General features: G+C 38.6%; 2 protein-coding genes across 7 annotated transcripts in view; one reads left to right on the forward strand and one right to left on the reverse strand.

The window, feature by feature from the left end:
• The window catches only part of Kif2a (kinesin family member 2A), a 74,612-nt gene extending 67,372 nt beyond the window's left edge, over positions 1-7,240 (forward strand). For 4 of the 6 annotated variants that reach the window (XM_057789747.1, XM_057789745.1, XM_057789746.1 and 1 more), the window contains 5 exons: positions 521-634; positions 1,500-1,650; positions 4,822-4,923; positions 5,354-5,489; positions 6,370-7,240. In XM_057789747.1, the coding sequence (XP_057645730.1) occupies positions 521-634; positions 1,500-1,650; positions 4,822-4,923; positions 5,354-5,489; positions 6,370-6,455 (589 nt within the window). In that variant the 3' untranslated portion in view covers positions 6,456-7,240. The remainder of the gene's footprint in view (positions 1-520; positions 635-1,499; positions 1,651-4,821; positions 4,924-5,353; positions 5,490-6,369) is intronic. The other 2 variants (XM_057789748.1, XM_057789750.1) reach the window with 1 other exon arrangement.
• A 966-nt stretch (positions 7,241-8,206) lies between these two features.
• On the reverse strand, positions 8,207-21,205 carry Dimt1 (DIM1 rRNA methyltransferase and ribosome maturation factor). The gene is made up of 12 exons (XM_057789751.1): positions 21,020-21,205; positions 20,632-20,705; positions 19,380-19,466; positions 18,536-18,597; positions 18,364-18,457; positions 18,237-18,286; positions 16,161-16,284; positions 15,600-15,692; positions 14,625-14,689; positions 13,212-13,275; positions 11,541-11,647; positions 8,207-9,968 (listed from the first exon to the last, which is right to left on the reverse strand). The coding sequence occupies exons 1-12, from the start codon at positions 21,096-21,098 to the stop codon at positions 9,926-9,928; spliced, it is 942 nt and encodes a 313-aa protein (XP_057645734.1). The 5' UTR covers positions 21,099-21,205; the 3' UTR covers positions 8,207-9,925.
• Positions 21,206-21,299: the final 94 nt, after the last annotated feature.

Here is a 21,299-nt window from a genome sequence, read left to right on the forward strand (position 1 = left end):
GTTCTTCCAGAGTTCAATTCCCAGCAACCACATGGTGGCTCACAACCATCTGTAATGAGATCTGGTGCCCTCTTCTGGCCTGCAGGCACACATGCAGACAGAACACTGTAAACAAAATAAATAAATCAATCAAAAACAAGTAAGCATTTAATTCTTGTAATGTTTACCATCATTTAGAAATCTCTTCAGTGAATCAAAGGAGTCTAGGAAGCAGCCTCCCTATAAGGTCTGACATGTTCCTTCCATTGATGGTTTTAATGATTTGATTGAGTGAGTCATATAGTTAAAGCATGGGACCTTGAAGTTTCTAGGAAGTTTGTGAGAAAGGGGTGATGAAAACTAGAAAGATTTAGGGGTTTTTCGAGCTAAGGATCAATAAAATGTGTTTGGAAACCTATTTATGAAGTAATGTTCTAAAATATACTCCACTATGCTGATACTATCTTCTAAACAAAAGTTTAACTGTGCATTGCTGTCTTTACCAAGAGCTCTTTTAATTTTCACTGTTTTGGTACTACAGAGTAAAAGAGTTTGGAATTAGTCCTTCAGACATTCCCTTCTCCCAGGGTAGTGGCAGTCGCCCTGATCTCTCTCCTTCTTACGATTATGACGACTTTTCTCCTTCGATTACCAGGTCTTGCTTCGTTTCTTTGACTAGCTTGTTTTGAATTGTGCTGCGCATAGATATTCATTTATTTCCTTTGTTCTGAGCCATTTTTCATTTTCACTTCATTTAGCAGGTGGTTGTACTGCATGATCTGCATTTTTATGTCGTTTATTAATTTGCTTTAAAAGATTTATTTAGAATTTAAGCTCCATATTTCCCTTTATTTTGTAAAAGATGATGTCACTTTTGCATATTTATCATTGTGTGATTAAAAGGTACTTGTCTGAAAAAAATAATGATCCTTGTGGTTCAAAAAGTATGTCCTTTCTTAAAATGTGTGAACTTAAGATTTATAGTTTTTAAACATGACAGAAGGTAAGATTCTTAGAATCTTTAGGCATTAGAGATAAAAATGACTGGCTGGTCTTGGTGCACAAGCCTTTAATCCCAGCACTTGGGAGGTAGAAGCAAGCAGATCATCCTGATCTGTGCATTGAGTTCCAGACCATTCAGGGATACATAGTGAGACCTTCTCTCAATAAGTAAAATAAAATCATTTCCTACTTAGCTAGCTGAGTAGTATGGCTGCAAAATCTTCATAGGCTATAAACTTCTCTGATTTCTATCATAAAATTTAATTGCAGTTATAGTTTATTTCTTTGAAATATTTAATCTGTATACTTTGTTATATTTCTCCGATTATATGTAATAATTACACTCGAAGTAAGTATAAAGTTAAATAAATAAACAAATACGGAGTTCAGATAAATTTGACCTACAGAGTGACATCATCAATCTTCTGTGTTCAATTGCTTTTGTATTGAATAGGTTGGTGTTTTTGTGTATCTCTGCATGATCCTTTCATAATTTTAAATAACTTATATATTTATAGGGTAAAAGAACTGACTGTAGATCCAACTGCTGCTGGTGATGTCCGTCCAATAATGCACCATCCACCAAGCCAGATTGATGACTTAGAGACACAGTGGGGTGTGGGGAGTTCCCCTCAGAGAGATGATCTAAAACTTCTTTGTGAACAAAATGTGAGTGTCATAATTGTTACTGATCCTTAGTTTGTTTCATCAATAGCAGAATTTAACTGAACACTGTAATCTAAAGCAGGGATCAGCAAATCCACCCCATGGACTAACCATCTGTTCAGATAAGTACAGCTTTACTGGAATATAGCCATGTTTGTCTAGCTGCTGTCTTTACCATGGTAGCAATGACAGAATGTATGGCTCAGAGAATCCAAACTAATTTCTTGGCTTGCTAGCACTCTCATAATAGCCTATTTATTTTTCAGATTTTTATGCCTACATTAAAATTTTAGCACCATGCAGTGGGGCCTTCAATCCCAGCCCTTAGGAGAAGAAGCAAGTGAATCTTTGTGAGTTTGAGGACAGCCTGGGCTACACAAAGAATCCCTATCTTGAAAAACAAAAACTAAAGAGTTTAAGATTACATATTAAGTGCATCATATATAAATATATATTTATTTTTTAAACTGTGAACAGCTCTGGTGGTACATACCTTTAATCTCAGCACTCAGGGCAGATCTGTGAGTTCCAAGACAGTCAAGGCTACACAAAGAAACCCTGTCTCAAAACAAACAAACAAAACAACCTGTCATAATTATGTGGATTAAAGAGATAAAGGAACTGTACTAAAAATTACAGCCCCAGAACTACCCCAAAACAAAAAGAGAAGCAAACAAATCCCCAGTTAAAATGCCAACATCCATTAAATTTGGTTGGTTTTCTATATTTGAAGTTTCTTAAAAATTTTATAATTTCAAATTTCAACAGTTACTTTTAAAATATATATTCTGGGAAAATAGGCAAATATAAAGAAATGCATGTGATCTGGGCATGTAGCACAGACCTATAATCCCCTGACTTGGGAGGCTCAGGCAGGATGATTGCAGCAAATTTGAGGCTATATATTAAGTTGCAGGCTAGCAAGGGTTGCAGTGCAATAGCTTGTCATGTAAGGTGGAGAAGTTCAGCAGATGACTCTGTGGGTAAAGAGCTTGCTGTCCAAGTGGGAGGACCATAGAAGACAGAGAACTAAAAATGAGATCCTAGCTTCAGTCTTTCCTCCCAAAGTTTTGAAAGATACTATGGTTGTTCAACCATAAGCTCTCAAAGCAGATATTGAACTATGCCTAGATATGATTGTCTCCCAAAGATACAGAGAACCAGAGTAAGATATGCACACCCTATAGCAAATCGCCTGCCTCTGCCCTCCTGAGTGCTGGGATTAAAGACGTGCCCCACCACTGCCCAGCGAATGACTTTGTTTTGTTTGGTTTGGTATTGTTTTTTTTTATTTTTTTTATTTTTTTTTTTTATTTATTTATTTTTTTGGTTTTTTCAAGACAGGGTTTCTCTGTGGTTTTGGAGCCTGTCCTGGAACTAACTCTTGTAGACCAGGCTGGTCTCGAACTCACAGAGATCCACCTGCCTCTGCCTCCCGAGTGCTGGGATTAAAGGCGTGCGCCACCACCGCCCGGCTGGTATTGTTTTTTGGGGTGTTTTTTCTTCATTTTTTGAGACAGGGTTTCTTTGTGTAGCCCAAGCTGTTCTGGAACTCTCTCTGTAGACCAGGGTAGCCTCAAACTCAGAAATCTGCCTGCCTCTGCCTCTTGAGTACTGGGATTAAAGGTGTGTATTACCATTGCCCGGCTTAAATGCCATTTCTTTCTTTTTTAAAAAAATAATTTATTTAACTTTGTTTTATGTGCATTAGTATGAAGGTATCATATCCCCTAGAACAGGAATTACAGACAGTTGTGAGCTGCCATGTAGGTGCTGGGAATTGAACACGGGTCCTCTGGAAGAACTGCCAGTGCTCTTAACCCACTGAGCCATCTCTCATTTCTACTCAGAATGTTAGAACAGTTTTTAAGTAGACTTCTACATAGTTGTCTGTTACTGAAGTCATAGTTTGAGAAAACAGATTAATAGAACTGACTTAGGAGACTGAAAAAGTAAAGCTAAACCAGATCAATTTTAAGTTAATTTAACAACCAAAACATGTTGTGTTGCCATGTTTGTTTTTGTTGTTGAAGTACAATTATTATTTGTTATTTGAGATTCCTATTAAAAACTATCTGGCGGGGTTGGAGAGATGGTTCAGTGGTTAAGAGCACTGGCTGCTCTTCCAGAGGTCATGAGTTCAATTCCCAGCAACCACATGGTGGCTCACAACCATCTGTAATGAGATCTGGTGCCCTCCTCTGGCATGCGGGCATACATGGAGGTGGAATGTTGTTTACATAATAAATAAATAATTAAAAAAAAAAACTATCTGGCTTCCTTGCCATGGTGGCACACACCTATAATTCCAATACTAGAGAAGCTGAAGCAGGAAGATTGCTGAGAATTTGATGCTAACCTGGACTACCTATCCAGGACCAGATCAGCCAGGAATGCAGACAAATCAAAATACACATCCAGACACACCTGTAGTTCCACCTATTTAGGAGGCTAAGGCAGAAAGGATGGTTAAGTCTACCAATATGAGGCCATTCTACGGAAGAGAACGAGATCTTTCTTTTTTTAACTGTAAAAAAATAGTAAATGATTTTTTTAAAAAGTTTAGCCCATGAGAATACTAATCTTGATAGTCACTTTGAAATACATAGTACCAGTCAAAGATTGTGTCCTTACATATTTCTTTTCAAGAGAAGAAACTTAAGCTGGGTACAGTTTACACACCTGTATTCTCAATACTTGGGAGACTGCAGGCAGCCTGGCTTCCATAGTATCAGGTCATCCAGGAGTACAGAGCTAGACCATGCCTCAATCAAAGTATATTCTCTGTGCGGTTGCTTTCATGTATCACAAGTCCTAACTAGGAAAACCTGAAATAAGCTTACGTTAACTGAAAAGTTGGATTGTTCTGAAAGATGGTGCATTTTAGGGTAAGTCTACATGTAATATTAGTAAATTCCTAAGTGAAAATGACTTCTTGCTTGTGAGTTGGACTTTTATTACTTAGACTTTCATTAAAATGGCATTACTTAAAAAGACTTTACAAAATTGCTTTTGAGACTAGACTATAGCTAAGTGGTAGAACGTTGCCTGTTTTAAAAAAACACATAAAATTCCTCAGTGGGCTCCCAAGGAAGAAAAGAAAATAAAAACAAAACTTCAGTGACATTTAAAAATATAAGCTTTAGATGATAGTTTTGGACTTTGTGTTTTAAGGAAGAAGAAGTTTCTCCACAACTGTTTACTTTCCATGAAGCTGTCTCCCAGATGGTAGAAATGGAAGAACAGGTTGTAGAAGATCACAGGGCAGTGTTTCAGGTATGTAAGGAAAGGCCTTCTTGCAAACGGGCCTTAAATTAATGAAAATTTTAAGAATCCTTTGAATAGAACACAGTTCTTTTAAAATGTCTTAGTCATGTATGTTAGGATACACGATAGCAAATAATCTCCCCATAGTATTTTCTTTTTTATTTAATGAACAGGTCTAAGGATGTAGTTCAGTGGTAGAATGCTTGCTTACCATTCACACAGAATGCCAGGGTACATTCCTGGTCCGCCCCCCACCTCCCAAAAATTGATTTTACAGTGACTTAGAGATGTCATGTCTACTGCTGATTTTTTTTTTTTTTTGAGAATATCTGCTTCCATTGTTTGACTCAGAACTCATGATTTGTAGGCCAGTCTCCTGATAAATATTTGTAAAGCATACCAGTTTACAAGTCATTTTGTGTTGTATTATTATTATTAGGAATCCATTCGCTGGATAGAAGATGAAAAAGCTCTCTTAGAGATGACTGAAGAAGTCGACTATGACGTTGACTCATATGCTACACAACTTGAAGCTATTCTTGAGCAGAAAATAGACATTTTAACTGAGCTACGAGGTAATCTGTCTTTCATCTTAGTGTTTGGTATGAAATTTGCACAATATTAAGATGTTAGTAGTGAACAGATTTTATATGATGAAAACATACAAGGGGAAGATTGTTAATAATTATTGACACCATTTAGAGCTTGAGAGGCCATTGTTTGTTGAAGACTGTTGTCCTATACAGAGTAAAATGTTTGGGCGTCCTTGCTTACAAGCATTTATCCACTAAAGGACAAAACCGTATCAGTTGTGATAAACCTCTAGACATTACTAAATGTTCCTGGAGCAAAAACCACTTCCATCTGAGCACCACTGCTATAGAAAGATGTCTCATTTCCATGCTTGTAATTTCCCTGACAGTTTATTGACAAATTGGTAGTCCTATGACTGTAGGTCAATGCATGGGAATAGACAGAATATATAAGAGCAATTAAATGTTTTTCTGTTTACCTGGGAGACAACAAATGTCATTTATTTTTCTTTAATTCAGCTTTTAAATTTTCTTAGTTTAAAAAAGGTGGAGTGGGGCTTAGTAGAAATCTCATAATATTGAAAGAAGTATTACATCTGAGTAATCCTTATCATTTCCCTTTTAGATAGGACTGCATATTTCAACATTAAAAGCTTGCCTATATCCCCCCCCCCAAAAAAAAAATAAAACAATTTTAACTTAACACTTTAAAATGTGTGTTAGAGAAACTGGTTGAAAAACAAACAGGCTTTTACTAGGCATCCATGAGACTTGTTATAGGTACACATAGTTCTGAGGGACTAGATGACAGAGCAAGAGAAATACTGAGTTTTGTTAAGTGCTAGCTTGATATGCTGTCAAAGTTGTGCACCATATTGCTTGTTGTACAATACTTACTCCCTTGTTTTCTTCTTTTCCAAAGATAAAGTGAAATCTTTTCGTGCAGCGCTACAAGAAGAAGAACAGGCCAGCAAGCAAATTAACCCCAAGAGGCCCCGAGCCCTCTAAAGTTGGTATTTGCTACTAAAGGATCCCCAGAATCCCCAGTACTCTAACAAATGGTGGTCCAGATGTAAAGGCCACTTGAATGTTTTTGAAATCTTAAGTGTGTGGAAAATATCTTGTCCTTCACCTGAATGACATTTCAATTTTATGAAACACTCCTTTGTCTACAAAATGCTTCTAGTCCAAGAGGCACAAATAATTGGGATTAGTGAAGTATTTTGTTTCATTTACCCAAATAGTGATTGCTTTTGGAAATCCTTGCCACTTTTATTTAAAGATTGTGGAAGTAATCCAGAAGTGGAGAGTGGGGGAAGCCACAAAATTTCCTTTAACTCAGATCCATTTTCGTAGCAAGACTGAGCAATTTTGAATACTTTGCGTGCATGCATACCTCATCAGTGATTGTACACACTGCTAGAAACAGCTGTGCTTGCTCCTCCTCTGTGCCTTGACTAAGGCTATTGACCCTAGATTTCTGAAGCACAGCCAAGATAACGTACATTCCTTATTTGTAACTGTAAATTACCTTTATTGTGTGTACATTTTTACTGTATTTGAGACTTTTTTTGTGTGTGACTAGTTAATTTTGCAGGATGTGCCATACCAATTGAACGGAACTAAAGTCTGTGACAGTGGACATAGCTGCTGGATCATTCCATCTTACATGTAAAGAAATCTGGAATTATGATTTTAATACCATTGATATGTGATTATAATTTTCTTAGCATTTTCTTTGTAAAAAACTAAAATATAAACTAGTTGGTGTATAATAAAAAGTAACGAAATTCTGAGAAGAGTTTTATCTTAGGATAATACCTATATATGCAGTGTGTGTGCCAGTGGTGTTAACAAGACTAATAGTGTAATTTGATCTTTAACAATGCCATTATTTAAGTTGAAGTGTTTATTAGCGCCCCAAATTTAACGTACTGTTAAAGGAAATTGGCTTCTGATGCATGAACATTTGTATGTACATTGAAAGTAGTTCATAATACAAGTTAGATAGCCAAGCGTAGACAGTATGTAACCCCAGAAGTGTCGATGCCTTATGAGGCAGTTCATAGCAAGCTCCATCAATATCTAGTATGTGATGATTTGCCATTTGGTGAGAATCACATCTCACGGATAGAACAATAGTAAGGAAGACTACTCCATAAATGGCAGGACTCACTTTTACAGCTGCTACTCTAAAAGAGAAAAACTGGCCAACTTTAATGTAAATATTATTTAAAGATTTATAGATATATATATACACATTATATATCTCTAGTTTTCCCTTGGTTCCCAGTATATAGTCCATTAAGTTAACCAAAGAACCTCCCATGTTTCTCTTGATTAACTCTAGGGAACATACTGATTCACTCAGTGAGCCAAGGGGAAATCTATGAATAGAGTCAGCAAGCCAGATCCTTTACTTCACTGATCATAAGTGAGAGGGTAGCTGTGAGGAATCCTAACACCATGGGGTAAAGCTCTGTAAACATGAAATCTAAATCAAATGTAGATTTTTTTCACAATATCATTATTAATAAATGAAATCTATAAAAACAAATTTAGAAATAATGTACTTCAATATATTCACCTTTGTTTTGGAAGGAACTCAGGTTTTTTGCAGTTGTAAGATGTATTCTTTGTGTCTGTTTCAAAGAGGAAGAATGAAGAACTAACTTGTTTCTGTTGACCTTGCAGAGGCCACACACCTTTAATCCCAGTACTCAGAGGCAGGTGGGTATGAGTTCAAGGCCAGCCTGTTCCACTTAGTGAGTTCCAGGATAGCCAGACCTTTGTAGAAAGACCTTATCTCCAATAAAAGGGTAAATTTTGAGAACACCTCATAGGTAATGGGCAATAAAGACACGAACTTGCTCATTAAGCACAAAGCTTTAATGTTATGTTATTGGCACTGGACAGGAACTATCTTCGGAAGGTCTTTTATAGATCTATTTTTAGGTTTAATGTTACTGGCACTGGATAGGTACTATCTTTGGAGGGTCTTTTTATATGTATAGATGCTGCCTTATGCTAGCTTCATCTTAATCCGTAGTCAGTGTACTTGAAAATTAGTACTAGCAAATATCTTTGGAGGTAAAATACGATTCAATTTTACAGAGGGAAAACTGAGACCAACCAGTAAAGGGGACTAAAGCGCAGCAGTTGAGAGTCGAGGGAAACAAGCTAAAAAAGCCTAGTTAGGTGGGATTGTTTCCCTCGAGGTAGAGATGGTGAACTCAACAAAATAGTTCTGTCACATTAAAGAAAATTAACCCTTAAGAATAGTTACTATTCGTGTGGCAAAAGTAGCTTTTGCAGCAAAGTCTTTTTGTTTTGTTTTAAATATTCTTTAGACCTTTCTGAATTTAAAGGCTGCTACACATTTTACCTATTCATAGCTAAGTTATTCATATCATTATAGCATTTACTATATGACTCTTAAGCCAGATTTTGGGGGAAAAAAATATCTAGGTAGGCAAACAATTTATATTCTTAAGTGTAGAAGCATTCATTTTAAGTTTTGGGCACAAAGAGAGCCAGATATCCAATGAAGATAGTTTCCTTATATAAATAAAACAGCTAATTTATTAAAATATATAAGCAGCATAAAATCTTCAATCTGACAAATTTTAAATAGCATAAAAAGAAACACCAGGTACTAGAATTTTAATTATCCAGAATTAAGGAATAACCAGGAGCTTGTAGTTGTGGGTAAACGGCTTTTCTTTTAAAAAGCTGAAAACTGAAACCACATACAGTGGTACACAACTGTAATCCCAGCATTTAGAAGGCTGAGGCAAGATTCTGAGGTTAAAGTTGATGTTAAAAAAAAGAAAAAGATCCTCTCATGAAAGAAAGAAAATCAACCAATTTAATAAAACCCATTTCACTTATAAACTCTGGGATTTTTCTAAATCTGAAATCTATAGATCTTGTCTCCCCCAAGAAAACAGACTTAACATGACTTTATAGTTAGCTTCTTTCTACGCGTCTGCATTTCACAGGTAGAGTCATACAGGACATGCCTGCACTATGTGACTGCAGCAGCCTCTGGCTTATCCAGAATTGTACTGTTGTCTGTGTTGCAACAGGTCATCTAACAAAGATGGCATTAATACATGAAAACTGTCTAGGATGAAGAGGGTGTTTAAAGGAAAGTCGTGTTAAGTAACGTACTGTACATGTGAATGAGGAGGATTTGTGACTGGGTGACCGAGCTGCAGGCCTAAAGTAGGCCTCACAGTCCATAACACAGTAACATCTTTATACAATAAATTGTTAGAAAGTTTAAGTGTATGGTTGTGCGTATCTGCGGCTTTTAAACTTGAAAATGGTTATGTCTATTGAACCCTGCTCTTTGTAGTATATTTAAAACAAAAATAAGAATATGCAGAATTAACCACTTTGACCATGGATAATAATAATAGGGATTTATAATTTCATTTTTTTCTTGGTCTTGGAAAAAGCCTGTTTTCAAATGGCTAGGAAAAGTGGATGCCTTCTGCATTGAATCCATGTAGCAACCTGAAGGGAAAGAAATGGAAAATGGTGTTACCAAAAGCCCAACTTTTGATCCATTAATACATAAAACACATCAACATACTTACACACCTATTCCTATCACGAGTTACTAAAGAAACTTGACTCTCCAAATAAATTGGCAAAGTATTCTTAGTTAAAGCCATGTCTTGTTGTAAGCTGCTGCTTTCAGTTACATTAGTTCTGACTGGAATCACCTTAAAGTGATTGCTGTCCCTGGCTTCGGCTCATCAGCACTCACTCTATTTCGCCTGGAATTTGAGAAAATGAGATGAATCATCTCTGCCTATTCTCTGAACTTTTACTCATTTTTTCACTTCCCTTTTCTTTGTGGATAATGTGTGCTTCTCTGACTTTTGTTAAAAAGCAGTGCCCTGAGGAAGGATGAAGTGTAAAATACAATGTATTTGAACTTGAGGTTATTTTTCAGGATGGCCCACACGAAGAGGTACATATGGATTAAAATGTCTAGAAAAGCTGTGTGTAGGTGCTTATTAATATCATTCAAATAGAAGGAATAACAGCCAGTGAAGACTCAGTATTCCTTCTAGCCAGACAATAAAACAGTATTTCCTTAAGTCTTAGTTCTAGACTATTCTACTGAAAAAGCAAGCGTGTCTTACAGCACTCTACTCTCATTTTTTAAAATTCGGTCTCTAGAACACTAATGCTTTAAAAGTAAACTGGCTAGGGGCTGGAGGATGGCTCAGCAGTTAAAGAGCACTGAAGAAAGGAAACTGGCTAGAAGTGGGGGCACATCCTAGAACCTGCACTTGTCTAGCATGTGCAGACCTCTGAATGCAGTCCTTAGCAATACAAATTTTGGTCCCAATTGCCCATATATCTTAACAGGTGTAGAATTTGCCTCAGGCCAGGTACCAACTGCTATTAAATGGATAATCAGATATGGTTCTAACTGGCATTTCATGGTTACCATCTGATTAGAACAGTAGCTATTCTAAAATAAAGAAATAATGTATCATCAGATCCAGTTACATATGTTATGATGATTTTTCTACCTTACAGGCTACTTGTAAGAGGTAAGCATAAGGTAGTAAGACCATGAATGAGTTTGGGGTTGGAGCAGGAGAAAAGAAATACACAGCACACATGAACTATGGCACAGACTGTTCTTTACTACTGATCTTAACACATTCATTCTGCAGCTAACAAGCTGCCATCCTTCACACCAGTGGTTCTCAACCTGTGGGCCACGACCCCTTCAGGCGGGTCAAATGACCTTTTCGCAGGGGTTGCTTAAGACCATCGGAAACAGACATTTACATTATGATTCTAAACAGTCGCAAGATTATAGTTATGAAGTAGAGATGGAAACTAATTGTATGGTTGGGGGTCACCACAACACGAGGAACTGTATTAAAGGGTCATAGCATTAGGAAAGTTGAGAACCACTGCTCTACACCAAATACTGTTCCACACTATTGAAATGCTATGCAATAACTCTCCCAGGAGCACCTTATGCCGCTTAAAAGCCTTTAAGTCTCTAATCTTAAGATACCACAGCAAAGAAATGTAAGCAACAACAAATGTAATTACCTGATAAAGTCATCTATGTCCATGGAACGGGCCCGTTTGTCACTAAAACCTGTGCTGGTTAGGATTTGCTGTATTTTATCTGCTATACTGAAATCTTCTGGTATTACCTATCAATATAAGATTCAGAATAAATGAACAACATATCTTTAATTAAGATACCATGACTCTTTTTTTAAAGTTCAGTAATTACAGTCACTTTTAATGTAGACTTGTAAATGATGGAACACCTGACAGTTTGGTAAGACGTGGATTTCTACAGGCTGATTTTGTGACACAATACTTGAAATACTTTGAGTTATCATGCACATACTGCCCTTTTTCAATCTTAAAATGCTAAAACAATAGGCTTCGGACTTTACAAATAAAGTGAATAAAACTTTAAAGCAATTACTGATCTTTTAAAAACAGCTCACCCAACCTGGTAATTTTTCTGAGAAATGATAGGAGAATCTGGGCATAAAAAATATGAATAGTCATAATATGTCTTCTCTGTCAAACTTAAAAAATGCTGAAAAGCCAACAAACTTAGCCTTTACACATGCAATGTGTATATATGAGGACTCCCATAGTTAAATTCAAGTCAGACTTTTAAGAGGCATGAGGCACATGACCATAAACTAGCTACTCAACGCACTCTTTTTTCTTATTATTTAAAATTTCTAGATGTCATAAACTAGTAACTTTAAATTAATGATTACTAACCTGATGTGGTAACTAACATATGCCCTTAATCCCAGCACTTGGGAAATAGAGGTGCATCAGGGATTTAAAGACATTCTCAGCTATAGCCTGGGACACTATCTGAGCGTCAAACAGGATAATCACAGTTTGGGTTAGCACATTATACATATTTAAGTAATTACTAAATTACTAATCTATGTATTTGAAGAACTGTAAAACAGTTGAATCCAACTCTTAGTAGGGTTAAATACAAACGTTAAAGAAGGCCTGGTTCGTGGAATTCATAGCAAAATTAACCTGTTAAAAGTCCAGGTTAGCTAGGCATGGTGGTCCATACTGCTGAGGCAGGAAGATTACTCTGTGCTTCACCTCCAACCTAGCCTAGGCTATATAGCAAGAGCATTTCTAAAACCATCGAGAGATATACTAGTTACACAGTGTGTATTGACTTTAAGGGTCCTACGGAATATATAGGAAGATACGAGAATATATAGGAATCTATGAGAATTAAAAAAATAGAGCAGGCAGGCTGTAAATCTTGGCGGCTACCCTGAAGAGAAGAATGGAGGAGGGAAGGAAAAGAGCTATGCTGCCTGAAATACGTCTGCATTGAGATCAGCCACAAGGGGGCAGGGGTTCTTAAAGAAAGAATAAAGAAACACAAAGTGTTAGGAAAAGCATGCTTAGGACAGATAGAAGTAAAAAGGGTTATGCTTTTGTGAATAATCCAGAAAGGCAAGCAGATGTAGGAAGCAGCATGGCTGTGCTCTGTAAGACATTGGCAAAAAGAACATTTTTATAAGTGAACGTCAGTGAAAGAGCCAGGTGGTGCATGCCTTCAATCACAGCACTTGGGAGTCAGAGGCAAGAGGATCTCTGAGTTTGAGGCCAGCCTGGTCTACAAGAGCTAGTTCCAGGACAGCCAGGACAACATAGACCCTGTCTCAAGTGAAGAAAAGTCACTGAAATGGTAACGTTTACTCAACTCACAGTATTATGTACTGAACAGTGAATTCTGTAGTTTCTTTCCAACAGCTGTTGTACTGCACTTGATCTGGAAATTAAGTGACAATCACAAAATCAGATTATACATAAATTTAGACAAAATGAAATATATGTTCCAGGCCTATAAGGTGGCTCAGTGGTAAAGGCACTTGCTGCCTTGCCCAACCTGAAATCAAGCCCTAGAACCTACATGAAGGAAGAAGCGGACCAGTCGTGTGAGTTGTTTTCTGACACCACACACACACCACATGTAATTTTTAAAAATGTAAAAGGTGGGATGGTGCACACCTTTAAGCCCAGCACTTGGGAGGCAGGTGGATCTCTGAGTTGGAGGCCAGCCAGGTTTACAAAGTGAGTTCCAGAACAGCTAGGACTGTTACACAGAGAAACCTTGTATAAAGGAATTTATGACCTGATGAAATTCGGGAATTTAAAAAGGGTACCAACTATTTAAACTCAAAGCTAACATATATTAAAAAAAAAAAAAAAAAAAAAAAGACGAGTCCTAATAAACATCTCTAAGTCTTGTTCTTTAAGAGTCAATCAAATTTCACACAGTGCTTTAAAAAAGAAAAGACTAGTTTGCATTATGCTTCCCAAGCTGGCCTCAAAATTCCAGTGCTCTAGTTATATACCTACCATTTTAACTTTCCGAAGCTGAGCTACAGATGAGATCTTAGATACTCCACAAAACATCCCCAACCAAAACAACTTGCTTGGGTTTGGTAGCGATGGTCTATAATAGTACTAGCTATTAGAAAGACTGAGGTAGGGGGAATTGGAAGCTCAAGGTCAGCCTGGAACTCAAAAATGGAGCTGGGTCTGAGTGAGTCAGAGTGATAGAACGCTCAGCTTGCATGCTTAAAATCATAGACCCAGTCTTTGGCGTGGCCAGGAAAAAATGTCCACGCTCTCTAAATCACACCTTACCTCCTTTACCCTAGGATTCCCAGGTTCTGTTAAGTCTTTCAAGTTAGTCAAACAGCAGAAAGACCAGAAGGTGGGTCAGGTAGTAAACCTAATAACCTGAGTTCCGTGCCCTGAACACATCAAAGTGGGAAAGAAACAACTGCTCAGAGTTGTTCTCTGACCTTCACATGTGCACCCCAACAAGTCCCCACCCACAATAAAAGGAGGAGAAGGAGAAAACCCAAAAGCAAAGACTTGGAAATGTGTGGTTAAATTATTGTCTTTCCATTTTACAAAGAGAAACCTGACTTGACTCCCAATTCCATTTTTCTTTATTACCTTCTGTCTCTCAGTACCTAGTACTTATTTTAAAAGGTGAAGTCTGTTTGACATGAGTAATCTACTTAGAACAGCTCTTTGTGGGTAAAGGACCAAATGCTATGACCGGAAAACTGGTCCCTCACCATTACAAAGTAGTAGAATACTTACTTGAATGCAGCAGACAGTGTCTTGTTTTTCCGAACAAAAGTGATCCTTACTAGGCCATCCCATTCCTGAAATATAAGATGAATTATTTTCTTCAAATACTGCTTATCTATGCCTGCTAGCTGTGATCATTTTTAATATATAAAGCCAGAGGGAATGAAAATGGCCTACATCTTGATCTAGCTGGCACATACGCAAAAAGATGTATACTTCTGCATTTGTGTGAATCACTGAATTCAACTGGAAAAAAGTCCCCATACATAACATGGCATAGGATCACTTTCAAAATAGATTCAAGCTAAAGACAGTGGCACAGGCCTATCAGTGATTAGGAGTTTAAAGTGATACATACAGTACCTAGAGAGCTTGAGCCTACTCTTGAGCCACAAGAGACCCTACCTCATAAAAACCAAGATATCACATTCAAAGCACAGACACGATTCAGGATATAGTTTGTGCATCAAGTTTTCTCTAATGTAATTAGTTGAATTTTATCCCAAATCATTTTTTTTCTGGTCACAAAACCAGTAATTTTAATTGGAAAAATGTTTGCCACAGGGGCTGAGGATGTGGTTCAGTGGTAGCACACTTGCTTCAGCATGCATACATAAGTCCTTGGGTTTTTATCCTCAGAACCACCAAAAAGAAAGTGTTATCATAGTACTATTCAAACATGACTATTTTAATTTTACATTGTTTTCCAAGTTTTATTCGGTGTTTCCGACACCTGTAATCATAAGTTTTGAAATGCAACTGTATTCTTGTATTCTAATCATTTTTCATTCTGCAAAAATTTTCCATGTTTTTGTTTGGTATGCATACATAACTACTTTCCGTCAAACGATTCCATCCTAAGGCTACACCGTAATTCCTATCTTCTCTGGATATTTAGGTTGAGTCAATATTGTTCCGCTGCTTTAGAATGACATTTTTCAACATGGATTTTTTGCCTTTAATGACCTAGTATTTTGACCTCACCTGAAAATTGATAGGTGGTGGTGGATTCTTAGGTTCTATCCTTACAACGCTGGACTCTACCTTGGGGGGCGGTCTGAAGTTATTCTTCCCCACCTGTTAATCAGAAAATGTTTAGTCCTCTCAGAAGCAACTTTATTGACATTTTGTTTTGAGACAGGGTCTCACCATGTAGGTCTGGCTGGCATGGTCCTTCACCCCTCTGCCTAATGGGATTAAAAATGTGTGCCACCATACCTGGTAAGGGTAACTTTAAATTGGTAACCAACGATGTTCTGTTGGTTTAGGACTGTGGATCCAGCACATGGCTAGTAAGAGTTAGAGAACAAAATCCTGTAGGGCAAGGCCAAGTGCTCCAGGATGAATTAAACTAGATTATTTAATGATAAAAAAAAAAGCAAACCAGCCAGGCAGTGGTGGTGCACACCTTTAATTCCAACACTTGGAAGGCAGAGGCAGGCAGATTTCTTGTGAGTTCGAGGCCAGCCTGGTCTACAAAAGCTAGTACACAGACAAGCTCCAAAGCTACAGAGAAACCCTGTCTCAAACAAAAACCTCACATACCTTCATTAGATGGTCCACACGTGCTAAAAGCTGTGTATTAATGGAGAGTCTGCAGTATAATTTATCCCCAGGTTTTGCAACCAAACGAAGAGCAAATTCTCTTTGAAACATAAGTATAGCACATCTGAAAAGGAAGCAGAAAGGAACAAGAAAAAACCGCCCATCTTCAATTACAGCTATATTTTTTAATTTTTTTTAATTTTATGTTTCTGAGTGTTTTGCCTGCGTGTATATATTTGCACTGTGTGTGGAATTGGTGCCCATGGAGGTCAGAAGTGGTCACTGGATCCTTAGAACAGGAGTTACAGCAGATGTTAGCTGCCATGTGGGTGCTGGGAATGGAACCCCTGTCTCTGCAAGAACAACTTATGCTTTTAACCACTGAACAACAGTGAATTGCTCTGGGAGGATCTTTGGTTAATGACAGTATGATCAAAAGGTAGAACACTTTCAGCCTTAAGTGTTATTGCTACAGACAGCTGTACTCCTAACCACAAGGAAGATGGCTTTTCCTCATGGATTAGATGAACAACCATTTTTATCTGTTGTTATGTATTAGTATCAGTATTAAGTATTAGTCTATGATGCCTTCTGAAAAGCAAACAAAAATAGTAAAGTTGACTCCACAGGACAACTGTATTTGTGGTATAGTTGGAAATTATATCTCAGGTTTGGCCTGGTAGGTTACAATGTCCAGTGTTTCCTTGGTTTAACAATTTAAAATATGCCAGGCTGTGTTGGTGCACGCCTTTAGCACTCAGGAAGCAGAGGCAGGCGATCTCTGAGTTGGAAGCCAGCCTGGTCTACAAGTGAGTTCCAGGAGAGCTAGGACTGTTACACAGAGAAACCCTGTCTTGAAAAATCAGTAAAAATAAATAAATAAATAAATAAATAATAATAAATGTGAACTTCTTCAGTAAGCAATGGGGAAATGTTTCAAGGTTAGTGAAGAGAAGACATCTTCAAAACTATTTGAGATTTTCACGTGGTATACTTAGAACTGAAGCAAAGGCCTCACGCACAAAGGGAAATTCTCTACAACTGAGCAATATATACCTCCAGCCCTTTCGTCTGCTTTTTATTTTGAGACCAGGTCTCACAAAGTTGCCCAAACAGGTCTTGAACTCACAATCCTCCTACCTTGGCCTCCAAAGTATATCCATATATGTCTACATATCCCAAACAAAACTTTTCTGACAGTATATGTAGTTGTGTTCTGATGTAATCTATTCCTTGTCATTTAAAAGGGAATGGGGGCGGGAGTAGGGTGAGGCATGTTTCCAAGCCTGAGGGCCTGACTTTGATCCCTGAGGTCCTGTAAGCTGTCCTGTGACCTCTGGAAGCACACAGGCAGGCAGGCACAATTTTTTTAAAAGGATGGTTATGGCTCCCACAATTTATGAGTTCATTTTTTAAACACTTGAGGAGGTATGTGACTCAGTTTCAAAGCCACTGGTTTTAAACAATTTTTTTTTTTGGTTTTTCGAGACAGGGTTTCTCTGTGGTTGTGGAGCCTGTCCTGGAACTAGCTCTTGTAGACCAGGCTGGTCTCGAACTCACAGAGATCCGCCTGCCTCTGCCTCCCGAGTGCTGGGATTAAAGGCGTGCGCCACCACCGCCCGGCGGTTTTAAACAATGTTAACCAATGTTAAAACATTATTTTAACTAGTTAAGAAGTTACTACAAGTACCTAGACATAATGTAAGGAAAATTTTTATCAATGTTTATTAAGAGTATTACAAAGTAGAGGAAACAGCATGCACACACAGTTACACAGTGTGCTGGGCTCTTTTCGCTTGCCGAGACTCCCGAAAAGATGCCGAAGGCCAAGTAAAAGACAAAAAAAAAACTAAAAGACCTCCCTAGAAGTCAGTATTCTTGTGTGTTATGTGTGTGTGCACATACGCACATGTTTCTGAAACAGTATCGTAGCACAAATAATAAAAACCCAGAGACAGATATTGGGGTTCTACAAAAATATTCTCTAGTGTTTTTTTCAGTTGTATTAATTTTTGGCTGTGTTCCTGACTTAAAATATCAGTCTGAAATTTAGCACTAATCGTTGTTTTCACAAACCTGAAGAATGGTCGATGGAGCAGCAGCTTGAAGACAAACGGAGAGGAGATCTGAAAAAGGGGGAGGAGTTAGCTTTGAGGAATGGTGTACCGCAGAAACAGGGTGCTTCTGATAGTCTGAGTAATACCTGATACGGCAAGTTTGCCACACAAGCATCAAAGAACGGCAAATCCGATTTCAATACATCTCCCACCAGGACCTGGAGTTTGCTGGCCAGAGGCCTGATAATAAGGAAAGAAATTTTAAGAGAATGTTGTTTCATAGGATTGAAATATACTTTAATTATTATATATACTCACGTGCCCTGAACTCTTTTGTGAAGTTCAGCTACTAGCCTTGGATCAAGTTCACAGGCAACTACCTACATTAACAATAAGAAAAAAACTTCATTGTTGAGTATAAATCTTTTACCACCCAAATAATAACTTCTATGAGCTACATCTTAATATCAACACCCACTCTGCTGTCTTTTATCACTTCAAACACCATCCTGCTTGCTCTGTCCCCATGCTTTTAACTGAAGATGATGAAAAGCATACACTTTGTGTAACCAGTGTTTTCAGACAGCACGAGACCTGCTCCCAGAAGCTCTCATCATCTGATATCCAGAATAGAAGGCATAAGGTCGCAAGTGAATCAAAGTGGATGGGGCTGAAATTATTTTATTATAATAAATAATTATATTTCAGCAGAGGTTTCACTGAATTCCATGACAGGGCAGACACTGTGTTCTTCTGTTTGACTCCCAGATCCATCCTTTATCTCTTGTACCCTGTAGGTACCCTATACAGGTCTTCTGTTGTTGAGCTTGTTCCTAATAACTTTCAACTTCATTGTTTTGTTTCAGGCTTCACGACAGTTCACCTGTACTTTGCAATTTAGTTTTGGGTTAGCTCAGGATTCCTATTTTATTGTTACTCCTTTAACAGGAGTAACCATTCCTATCAATTCGTACCTATCCTCCGTCAATACACCAGGGTAGATTTTGTGTTCTTGATAAATACATTTTATTTTCAGTTAAAATTTGGAAGAGCTCAATAATTACTATTGAAACAATAACAATTAAAACATTTATATTTTTAAACCAGCTGAACTAATTTGGTAGTAACTCATGACACCCCCCCCCCTTTTTTTTTTTTTTACCTTTTTGGCCTTTTCTAACAGCTTGACGGTCATGTTTCCAGTCCCAGGCCCAACTTCTAGCACCACATCAGTAGGTCTTAACGCAGCCTAAAAGCAAGCACAAGTCCTTATGCTTCTGGCCCACCTGAACACATAGCTTATAACACACAGTTAAAGAGGTTTTACTCTAGCTTCATTTTTCTTGTTAACAATAATAGTACCTCAAAGGCATTAGGTATAAATCTCCATTTCCTAACGTACGGGAATATATTCAACTTCTGGAGTCAGAAAAAAAAAGTAAAAACAAGCAGTTCTATGCATGGCTTCCTGCTTTCTACACTGGAGACCTACAGCAACCTGTAACTAAGTCTGCTCCTATCAACAAGTTCAAATGGGAAAGAGCATGATGAGCTTGCCTAGGGTCAGCATGTGGCTGCAAGATCTCTCAATTCTTAACCACTGTGTAGTAAGAATATAGCAACCTCACAAACTGTGTGTGCATATACATGCAACTAGCATATTCTGTAAGACTGGATTACTAAAGTCTTTCTACAGCTCCAGGATGTCACCCTTTAAGCACAGAATTTGTACCCTCTGTATCTACCTCCTGGCACTCAACCATTCATAACCACAACATAGTAACAGATACAGAATAATCCTCCAAATAATTTATATGCAGTACCATTCCAGATATTTTTCAGAGGCAAAAACTGTGTGAGATCGACACCTTTAAACTCTAGAATAAAGAGTAAGTGATATGGTGCTTAGAACGTGATCAGAATTACAGACGTTTGGAAGTTCAAGGCAGGCTCTGTCTACATACCGTATTTTAAGTCAGTCTGAGTTTCATGAGATCCAGTCTCAAAAACAAGCAAAAGACCTCCAAAAAGTGATGAAATCATCTTGAAATTAATGACAAGAACAAAGAAAAGTCCACCTACGAGGTAGATAATTCACAGAAAGCTGAAGGACTTGAAGGTCGGCAGCAGAAACGAACTCAGAACGAAGCATGCAACAGACGGCATGTGAATGAATCTTGGGCCACTCAACTCATTCAACACATAAACACAGCACCTATTTTTTGTCAGGCATCCTATCTCATTTTATTTTCTTAGAGTCTCCCTGTATAGCACAGGCTGGCTTTGAACAAAACATCACCCTGTCTCAGTTTCCCCAAGTGCTGGGATGAGGGCACACGACACAATGTTATACCAGGTAAGTACTCCGGAAAAGATGACACGCACACGGGATGCGTTTCCTCGTCTACACCCACCTTATCGATAATGCTGTTGACAATTAGAGGATTTTTCAAAATGTGCTGTCCAATCCCTGTGTTGAACATGAGTCCTGGAATAAAACACGAAGCAGCCTTAATTTTCCAACTTTTGAAGAATCGATCCCAGGCCGTCCCAGAGACGCAGCAGGGGCATTTCTGCACCAATGATGCCACAAGCGTCCCGCTTTACGGCTGGGGTTGGGGTGCAGCTTTAAGTCCATCCATCCCTCCTGCTAGCAGGGAAGACTAGGCGCGGGGAAGGGCTGGCGCTGAGCTCGCACCCTCCTCGGAGCGGCCTGGAGCGCAGGCCACAGTGAGCCTCCCCCGCCGCGGGTCAGCCCGCACCGACAGGCGCGATCCGCCCCCAGCTTCCTCCACGCCGCACCTCCGGCCCGCCTCAGCTCCCGCTTCTGCTCCAGCCGCTCGCGCCGGCGGCCACTCGCCGCGGACTTAGCCTTCGGCATCTTCTCGGGAGTCTCAGGGCAAGCGAAAACAGCCCAGCACACCGCGTGTTAGTCGCCGTCAGCACCGACACGACCAAGGCGCCGGAGAGGTCCACTTCCCCGCCCACTGAGATCAGGGACCCTCCCTATCAGGGGCAGGCTGGAGCCCAGTGATCTCTGGGAATTGTAGTCTCTGCTGAGTCGCCACAAGAGGACCCGGTT

Source organism: Chionomys nivalis, chromosome 15 (genome assembly GCF_950005125.1).
Source record: "Chionomys nivalis chromosome 15, mChiNiv1.1, whole genome shotgun sequence".
Taxonomy (NCBI): domain Eukaryota; kingdom Metazoa; phylum Chordata; class Mammalia; order Rodentia; family Cricetidae; genus Chionomys; species Chionomys nivalis.

Coding starts and splice junctions, on each gene's coding strand:
- Dimt1 (XM_057789751.1), bottom strand. CDS start 21,098: ATGCCGAAGGCTAAGTCCGCGGCGAGTGGCCGCCGGCGCGAGCGGCTG. Junction 18,287..18,363: donor TGGCAAACTTGCCGTATCAG/GTATTACTCAGA, acceptor CCCCTTTTTCAG/ATCTCCTCTCCGTTTGTCTT. Junction 13,276..14,624: donor ACACTGTCTGCTGCATTCAA/GTAAGTATTCTA, acceptor CTTAATTTCCAG/ATCAAGTGCAGTACAACAGC.